Source organism: Ipomoea nil, unplaced genomic scaffold, assembly GCF_001879475.1.
Source record: "Ipomoea nil cultivar Tokyo-kokei standard unplaced genomic scaffold, Asagao_1.1 scaffold0188, whole genome shotgun sequence".
Taxonomy (NCBI): Eukaryota; Viridiplantae; Streptophyta; class Magnoliopsida; order Solanales; family Convolvulaceae; genus Ipomoea; species Ipomoea nil.
Genome location: NW_017616616.1, coordinates 2,810,524 through 2,820,535, shown reverse-complemented (window position 1 = coordinate 2,820,535; position 10,012 = coordinate 2,810,524). Strand labels below are relative to the sequence as shown.

At 31.9% G+C, this 10,012-nt stretch overlaps 1 protein-coding gene across 6 annotated transcripts; it reads right to left on the bottom strand.

Annotated features, from left to right (window-relative positions):
- Positions 1 to 3,070: 3,070 nt before the first annotated feature.
- LOC109182927 (COP9 signalosome complex subunit 7-like) lies at positions 3,071 to 8,894 on the bottom strand. Of its 6 annotated transcripts, none has more exons than XM_019333193.1 (9): positions 8,476 to 8,894; positions 7,478 to 7,553; positions 6,600 to 6,688; positions 5,855 to 5,951; positions 5,601 to 5,656; positions 5,423 to 5,493; positions 4,632 to 4,770; positions 3,606 to 3,711; positions 3,071 to 3,428 (listed from the first exon to the last, which is right to left on the bottom strand). In XM_019333193.1, exons 1-8 carry the CDS (start codon positions 8,632 to 8,634, stop codon positions 3,640 to 3,642), a joined length of 759 nt encoding a protein of 252 aa, XP_019188738.1. In that variant the 5' UTR covers positions 8,635 to 8,894; the 3' UTR covers positions 3,071 to 3,428; positions 3,606 to 3,639. The 6 variants fall into 6 exon arrangements, with proteins under 6 accessions (XP_019188738.1, XP_019188739.1, XP_019188733.1 ...); XM_019333194.1 differs by having other exon boundaries at positions 3,606 to 3,708; XM_019333188.1 differs by having other exon boundaries at positions 3,606 to 3,694.
- Between the last annotated feature and the right edge of the window lie 1,118 nt (positions 8,895 to 10,012).

The following is a 10,012-nucleotide window of genomic DNA, read 5'->3' as shown; positions in this document are numbered from 1 at the left end:
GCCAAGAAACTACTCCGAGCAAGAACAGAAAAATCAGCATCATAAACACTTTAGCGAAAGCTAACGTTATTGATCGTAGTAGCATATTGAGAATGCTTATAAATATAAATTAATATATAATACACCCATATATAATATGGTCTATGATTATATTCCCCATAATATATACATATATATACTCTTCCAATAATAATATATATGCTTATAGTAAGGCTTACAACACCTCTACTGCTCTACGTACCATGCTGTATAGTAAGGCTTACAACACCTCTACTGCTCTACGTACCATGCTGTAAAAATTCTTTCAAAGGCTAAACCCCAACCCTAAGAGCTCCACACCCGACCCGACAGAGCATTTGGGAGGATGTAAATCATGGTAACTCAAATGCTGTAAAAATTCTTGTATATACAAAGTGTAATAATATAAGAAAATTTTACAGTATCATATGTATGTAATAATGTACTTTATATTAATAAAATTATACTTTTTTTATATTATGTTGTGCGCTAGTTTAAAGGGTCAAGTTCAATATTTGTCATTAAAATATACAGGTATACAATTGATGGTTTGAAAGGAATTGGGGTTTAATTTGGACTATAATTTGGAGGAGCAAATCCAACGGTAAATTAAATGTGTTTAGCTTAGTAAATTATTAGATGTTAGTTGATAACTGATTACATGTAAAATTATTTATAAGGATATAAATATTTTATAATATTACTTCTCTTAAAATACTTTTACAATTTATTGCATGTCATTGCTGTGCTATTATTAATTATATCTTAACTATTTTTTTTTTGTTTTATTATTAATAAAGTTATAATTATAAATAAATACTCCTTAGTTAATAATAATTTAATATTAAAATATAATTTCAAATAAAAATAATAATAAATATAAGTTGTTAATAATAATTATATATGTCATAAGTATATTGTGCTATTTAATTAACTCTTATACTACTTTTAAACTTTATTGTCATCGTGGTGTTAATTAATATTAATTATATTTTAACTACTTTTTTGTTTTATTATTAATAATGTTATAATTATAAGGAAATACTCTCTACTTAATACATTCAATATTAAAAATATAATTTCTAGATGTCAGACTTTAGACAATTCTGGTGATATTAAAATGTAAATTTAAATAAAAAATTGAATAAATATAAACACTACAATAACCAACACCTATTAAGCGTAAATTAGAGTATTAGACTTTTAAAATGAAAACACAATAAGTTGATTTAGTAAGCTACTCAAAGTAATGTTTTCATTTTCAACTTATTAGCACCAATAAACTAAGCGAAAAAGTTATTTACCAAACACTCATATCAGTTGTTTGACCAGTCAAACATGTTGGACTTTGGTTTTTAAGTCATTTTCAAACACCCTCATAATTTATTATTTTTTCTACATCTCAAAAATTGAGAGCTCTATATTGTCGCATATGGTGAGACCCTCAAAATATTATGAGTATTCTTATTTTCTACTCTCAAATTTTATTTCACGCACAAAACCTTAATATAGACATTTACATTGAAACTTACATGAAAAAGTAGCTTATGAGTAGCCGCTCCATCAAGAAATAAAATTTGGAAGTCCATGTACCACGCCAACCTTGCATCCAAGTCGTAATATCTCTTTTTCTTATCATTGTTGTTGTTGCTATGTTGTCTCTCTTTTATTTGTTGTATCTAGCTCCCTTTAAAATTAAAAATAAAAATAAAAATAATAATAATAATAATAATAATAATAATAATAATAATAATAATAATAATAATAAATAAAAAGTTATGCACATGCCATACTGAATCATTAACAAGAAATAAACACTTCTTTCACTTCTAATTAACATATATACATAAATAAATAAATAAATAAAAAGAAGAAGAAAAATTGGGTTGCACTACTGAACATGCATAATATTAATTAATTAATTAATTAATGCAATTTTTGTTTGAAGCAGTTAATTAATGCAATTAATTAATGCGTGATATATTACTTTTGCATGCCTGGATTGAACGTCGTGATGTTTATGCACTTTGGTCAAAAAGATCACAGTAATTATTTTAATATATTATTCTTTATGAAATGATTTGTTATATTAATATTTTATATATCCGACCAAGAAGTTGTGATAATATTAATTCTACATTAATGTATCTGCAAGATCATAAATCAAATCATCAGTGTAAAATGAATGGACGTATTAAGATGAACATCTAATAATAATTAATTAATTAATTAATACGAACATCCAGATCCAGTGTAAAATGGTGGTCATACCAATAGTAATATGAATTATTATTCTTTTATTTAATTTTTTTATAACCCTTAACTATTAAATTTCCGGCCATCTAGCTTCTTCCCCAAAAGAAAAAATAAACAAAAGCCAGTAAATAAAAATAATAATAACAATGATATATGTTTAAGATATAAATATCATTTTCTTGTTCCAAAGGAATAGTTATAATTCTTGTATTCACAAATTCAATTCTTGCCAACACCCTTTTAGGCTCTCGGTCGAGTTCATTATTCACGAATTCTCCCTGCCGCCGCCTTTCCTCCTCGAGTCCCGAATCTCCGCCGCGCACTAATCTGTACATATTCTTGGTATACTCCTTTAATATAGATTATAAATTTCCTATTGCTACTGCATCTCATGGGTGGGGAGTGGCCGGAAACGGGAGAAATGGTTAGGAATAAAAAACAAAGTGAATGGTAAATAATTGACTTTTCAAGTAAAAATTAAGGTTTAATTTGAACTTATTTATGTAACGGATTACTAAAATCAAATTAAGTTTTTTTTCTGGATGAATATTAGAACATTATATATATATAAAAGAACAGGCTTACGTGCTCTCTGCATGTGATGTGATGTTAGTTAACATGCAGGTAAGTCTCTTTACATTCTTTGCATGTTATGTTAGTTAACAGGTAATTAGTCATAATCACATTAACTAACATAACATGCAAAGAATGCAAAGAGACTTACCTGCATATTAACTAACATAACATCACATGCTAAGAGCATGTAAGCCTTCTGAGTTAACAAAACTTCTCAGCAAAGCAAAAGTATGGAAGACAATTGATTAAATATGATAAAATGCATGTGTATCATCTCCATATATAAGTTTCAACCACAACATGGTGCTTGATCTTCTTGTGAAAAGTCACCCAAAAAAATTACAAAAAAAAAAAAAATAAGAGGAAGAGATGACAGTTTAATACAAACTAAGCTTTCAATATTGTAGGACAAATGGATTTTGCAGGTTCATTTTCATGGAGACAACATGATTCTCAGAAGCGGCAATCCTGTGTACGTTGTTGGTACGCCCATGAACAAAAATAACTGCCTAGTAGCGCGTTACTAATCCTTCCTAGAATCGCCATCTCGTTTGCCTCAACCCATAGGATGCCGCCTTCTGCAAAGTTTTTCAAGGTAGAGCGCAAATTAAAATACCAAAAACACAAGCACACTATTTATCAAAGTGTACCGCAAGGATTGTATAATATTTTATATATAATCAGGAATAGACTCCATGCAACCAAAACAAAGGAAAAGAATTCACGTTACTAAGGGAAATCCCATTTTAGCATACCTCTTGGGCCGACCTCGGTCTTCTTCATAGTCCATCACTCCACCAGGTTCAGAGTAGATCTCCTCATGTCCTCTGTAGTCAATGTCGGCCTGCTTTTTGGTAACTTCTGTCATAATGTAAGTAAGACACATCGACTAACATACCACAGTACTTGAATATAAAATCAATCTTTACATCATCAAGAAATAGTAGTCCACTATGAGGATACACACAACAAATAAATGCATTCACAAGTTTTTACACGTTTGTGGCTATTAGTAATCTTGCCTAATTGGTAACTTATAGCAACCAATGAATATGAGAAATTGTGACACTTGTTACAAGCTACATCATTTAGTACATCACTTCTTAAGTTCTTATAAAAGATTTGGAACACATCCTCCCACCCCCTTCCCCCAAAATATTTTATTCATATTATCCACTTTTTTGTTCTGCCGACATGCAAGAAATTCATCAGTGAAGAGTCCATATTTTATTTACTCATATTTTTCCCAACTCACCTATTTGCCACCTCTAGTTCACTAGCATGAATATACACGAATGAAATATTACTCGAGAAAGCTAAATTTGGTCCTGTGAAGGTCAAAGTACCTATGAGGTCCCTGTACTATAGTGTTTTGTTCAATTTAGTCCTTCTACTTTAATTTTGTTCAATTTAGTCCCTATACTTTAAAAATTGAAACAATTAAGGACAATAGCTTATGTGAGCAAATATTTATGTACTTATTTTAGACATATAAATGTAATATATTGGTGGTAAAAATAATTAATTTTAAATATTTATAAAATAATATATGAGTTGGCATGTAAGTATGATGATGTGGCAGAGATAATGTCTGCGTCACATTAGCTATTGTCCTTAATTGTTTCACTTTTTAAAGTACAAGAACTAAATTGAACAAAATTAAGGTAGAAGGACTAAATTGAACAAAACACTATAGTACAAGGACTTCATAGGTACTTTGGCCTCCTGTGAACTAGAAACAAGTAAACAACTCATGTTGAAAGGTACTGCATTTAACCGACCTTGAAGGACAAAGTCTTTTTAACTTCATCAACCTTCTCTTCAATGTCCTTATGGTGCTTCTTGTCCAACTGGCTCATTGTATCTGCCCACTTGATCTTCTCTTGAATTGATACAAGAAGATTGTCTGATGTCATCAGCCTACGGTTTAATCAAATGAAATTTACTAAACCAACCAGGTTGAGATGTAAGGCAAGCAACCACAATCAAAGCTGGCTTTATGGATAGGGGAAAATGGTAAAGGAAGATGGATTGGAAGAAGTAAAAAAAAAAAAAACAAAAAAAACAAAAACAAAAACAAAAAAGAAAAAAGAAAAAACAAAAAAAAAAACAAAAAAAAAAAGTGAATTTGTTACTTCAAATTAGAAGTGTAGATGAAGCTCTAAATTGCCCTCGATTTTGACACACGAGAAGATTTTGTTTTTTATAAGACTAAGACCAACAACAAAAGAACTTTTATTTCAATCAATGAACTAAAGAATTGGAGTTAATGAACCTCACTGACACTTGACATACAGATTGCTAATTCTCATACTTTTGACCATATTAACTGGATGCTGATAACTAAAAAGATACATGCCCACATTCATAGCATTATACCAACTAAAATCCACAACAACAAAAAAACTATCTCCACTTTTGTAGTATATACACCAAAATCAAACTGCATCAGTATTCATGTCAAGAGCACAAAACCGAAAGATACACTCATATTCACTGTCAATATGTAAGCATATTGTCCTCCAATTATCTCTCAAATACACAGAGATCACTAACAGAACTATATGCTTACCAGTCACTCAGTGTCTCTATCATACTCGCCAATTGACCAGGCCTTAGATCCCTCCCTGCTGCAAATTGCACCTAAACAGCAGGTTGAGATCAAATTCGATACGACATGATGAGTCCACCCACACTAATTATCAATGAAATAGGAGTAATGATAGAACAGCAATATAAATTATACTGACCTCAAAGCATCTTCGCAACTGGTCCAGCTTTCCCCTAACTATGCCCTGTCCATGTAGACAGCAGCATAGGAAAATAAGTACATTCACCAGAACACATATGGTCAATAGCACAGTCACTACTCACCAGCAGTCAACAAGAAAAGAGGGGGAAAAAACAAAAAACAAGAACAGATGATTGTATCTTTGCGAGAGAACTTGCAGCTTTGCACTTAAATTGGATTGATTAACAGAATAACTGGGAAACAAAAGTTCAATACTCACCACGTACATGCACTCATTTATGAGGAAATCTTCAAGTTCACGCACATTAGAGACATCCAATTCCTGCATAAGTAAATCATATGGCAGCACCTAGGAAAAGAATAAAGACAGAATGTAAGGTGTACTGCAAGATTGAAAAAGAAGTGTTGACTAAAAAGGAAAAAAAATAGTAAGAGTCCAGAAACAAAAATTGTGTTATGATGTTACCAAGACTGTAAAGGTAACAATAGATCCAATTGCATGTGAAGATGATACAAAAATTAGTGCTGATTTATGAACTAGTTTTAAATAATGCATTTGACTAACTAACGAAAGATGTGTAATACTAGAGCATTTATGTCAAATGGAGAACCCAGCACTCCTTTTCCTCCTTAGTAAACAAAATATTTAAAACCAAATTTGAATTCACTACCTCTAATATACTCTTGGTGGAGGTGATAAAGTTTTTCATGAATTATGACAAGTAGTGAGAAGAATTCATGGCAAAAGCAAACTTAAAGTAAAAAAAGTTCTGCAATTGTCACTAAGCCTGGAAGAAGAGAGAGAAGAGGGAGGGGGGCATCAAAATTTACAAATGATCATATAGCTACCATTGTCAAGAGGATTTTCTAAATTTGAAAATGAATAGAGTTGCTTTCCTAATTCATATGCATGCTTAAGTGGCATTTTGAAACACCAAAAGGATATGCTAAAAGTGCATGTTGTCCTATTAAAGAACAAGAGTTAACAAGAACTTACCTTGGTCGTCTCAGCCAGTGTAAGCACAGTAAGTTGCTTCAACTTCAGAACTTGGTCAGGGACCAATTGAGGAAGGTTTCCAGTAAAATCTGGAAAATCATACAACTGTCAATTAAATTTGACCACATACTTATCACAAGGAAAAGAAAAATGAAACCAAAACAGTCATGCATAAAAATTTAAAAATATAAATAAAAATTCTGTGATTAAAAAACAAACACAAACACTACAAAACAGACCTCAGATTTGTTGACTATAAAATAACCTAGATCAATTAGTTTCAAACAAAAACTCCTCCAGCCTTCCAATCAAGCAAGAACCTCTCTCTATTGAAAATTGGAACTACTATGGCAAGTCAAAAGACATATATGGATGCATGAACAAAATTCATTTCATCATGGAATAGTTGTAATTTGTAAAGCAATTAAATGTCCCAAATCATCATGCATTTATTAATCATGTAAAATTATTACCCCTATGGCCCTATGAGGGCAAGTCGAGAACAGAAACACATTGTTCTATAAAGTCAGTCAAATAGTGTTTAGTATCCCAGGTATGAATATGCATTATGTATAAAATATTAATTAGCTGATCCAAGACTTTACCCTAAATTGCACAGGTTGAAGACTAATTTCAAGTAAACATTTAATTACTAAATTGGCAGGATAGTTGAAAAGATGCAACACTACAAGCAGAGGCTGATGCAAAAAAAGTCATTTTTATTTTTATTAATAAAAACTTCACTAGGATTTCTCTCTTCACCTATACATAGATCAGTTTCAGTAAAGACTTAAAGATTAAAGATGTGAGACAAAACAGGGAAACAAACTCTATGAGGATGCACATTAGAATTGCAAAATAGAAAGACAAACACTTACTCTTGTACTGAGTCCATGTTCCTTGAGCAAACAAACGAAGCAAATAAAGGTACATAGAATTCTCAGTTCCTTCAAGCTTGATAAGTTAACAAAAATGAATTAGTAACAAGGATGTAAAAAAATATAAAAGTGCACATGGCTATTAAATTACACTTATTTCAAAGATGTCCACATGGATATTAAAGACGGTTCAAATGTATCAATTATGAGCATTAGCATACAATTGCAACGAAATCCTTCTTTCATTGGCCCCATATCTTAGAACAAGAATATGCATATGACAAAAATTATTTAGTGCTTGTTGGCCTAGCTTGAGTTTCTTGAAAAAGTTCTGGAAAGCCTCAGCTTTTTATCTTTTTGAAAAAGAGACATTTGCCCCATATCTAGTCTTAAAAGCTCCTTTACTCTTTTTAGTATTTGGCACGTCTTTCTGTTGTAGGAGTAAATAAGCTTCAAAATAAGCTAGGCCATACAAGCACTTTCCACATCCGGCACATGCATATGCTTCTCAAAATGGAATGTGATCCAAGTCATCCAAACTGCTCCCAAATGCAATACTAATACAAAATACTAGGGAAATAGGATCTTTCATGTTTTCTTTCAAATTGATGAAGTTCAAGACTACAGTTAACCCACCTACAACCAATATGCAAATTCCCACTAATTAAACAAACGCATCAATATATGATAAGAAGTTAAAGTCAGAGGAAAACCAAAACTCAATTTTACCAAGCACATAAACCCCAACATAACTATCAAGTTAAAAACTAAAAAGTTCCAGAATACCATAGAGAAGTTTACTAACAACCCAACCACAAGATTAACAATATCGAAGCTACAAATTATCAATACAATTACTACATCCCAGGGGTGCTAGGGGAACTGCCAAAACAAATACTGCGAGTGCAATGCGTCTAGAATAAATTGAGCATAGAAAGACTAGCATGATATGTATAAAACATATAAGCAGCATATGGGTCCAATGGTGGATTACAAACCTCTAGAATGTTGGGAACCGCAAGAATCTCGGAGAAGGCGAAGAGGGAGGGGTGGGAGGTGGCGTCGACGATGACAGTGGTCAAGGCGGAACCTCTGACAGCCGACGCTTGTTTCACGAAGTACTCGATGTGCTCCGCTTGCCTTTGTTCAATATCCATCTTCCAATTCCAACGAAAATATAAATAAATTAACTTCTATCAAATATATCTGTAGAAACTGTTTACCGATGTGAAGGGTCCGGTACCATTGACGGAGGAATTAGGGCTGCTGAATTGAAGGTTTTCTTAGGGTTTATAAATACGCGAGAGGACTCTGCAAATTCGAGTCCTTCGGGATGGTGTTGGAGACGCAGTAAAAATGCTTTTCTTCGCGGGTGCTTGTGATTGTATACGCTATTTGTCGATCCAGAGGAGACAGCGTTTTAAAGACTTTACTTTAATGAGGCACTTCTAAGCAATTCAATTTCCTATTTTCGCCCCAAAATCATGACTTCCAAGTAGAGCTGTCAAAATAGGTATAGTTCGTTCGACTAGTCCATCCTATTCAAAAAAAAAAAAAAAAAAAGAACAAAATTGCAAAGTTTAGTTTTTGATGGGGCGAAATAGCCTCTCTTATGCCCGTATTAAAAAGCATGTCCCGCATAAGATGGATTGTCGAGTCCGTCGACTCGACCCGCTTTGATAACTTTACTTTCAAGTTTTAATTGTTCAAAGTAAAAGGACTTGATTTTAAAATGATTGATTGCTAGTTTCTCTTGTCACTCATAAAATAAAAGGAGTTGGTCGAAATGGGTAATTAAATATGCGGAGCATAATTCTCATATCACAATGTTATGTGTTTAATTTTTCAAACACCTTCTCGGTTCAACTTGTAGCACAGGGTCTTCTTAGTATAGTTTGTCTTTGCTATGTTGTTTGTGTGCAATTATACATATACATAAACAAGGTTTATCCGGTGCACTCCTTAGATCTTATACAGGTTTCCATCGTCATCTTAAAAAAAAAAAAACGATATTTTGATTTGGGTTTAAAGAAAATGATTGATTGAAAGAAAACATTTTAAATATTTATGTGATACAAATTTGTGTATGAAATGACACATTTTTGATTGATTAAATATTAAATTGATGATTTTTTTTATTTGACAATTTTTTAAAACTCTTATTGATAATTTAAGAGACCGCACTTATAATCCATCATATTGTGATGTTGGTTGAACAAATTGTCCATCTAGACTTATAAGACGTCCAATTATTGGTCATCGTAGTTGCATACCACACTTTTCGTTTTTGTCAATCAACAATTCAAAATGCATCATGTTATATCAACTGCAATATGTTGTTAGGACAGTTCCAATAATTATGCCATTTATCTTGAGATCAACTTCAATGCCTAGTGTCTTACAATAAAGCACAAGAACACCACACTATCAAGATAGAAGAGACACCTTTTGACATTGAAGTATAATTTTGTATTTTGTATAAGAAAGACCTTAGTTTTTCATTTTGTATAAGAAAGACCTTTCAAATGTGATAAA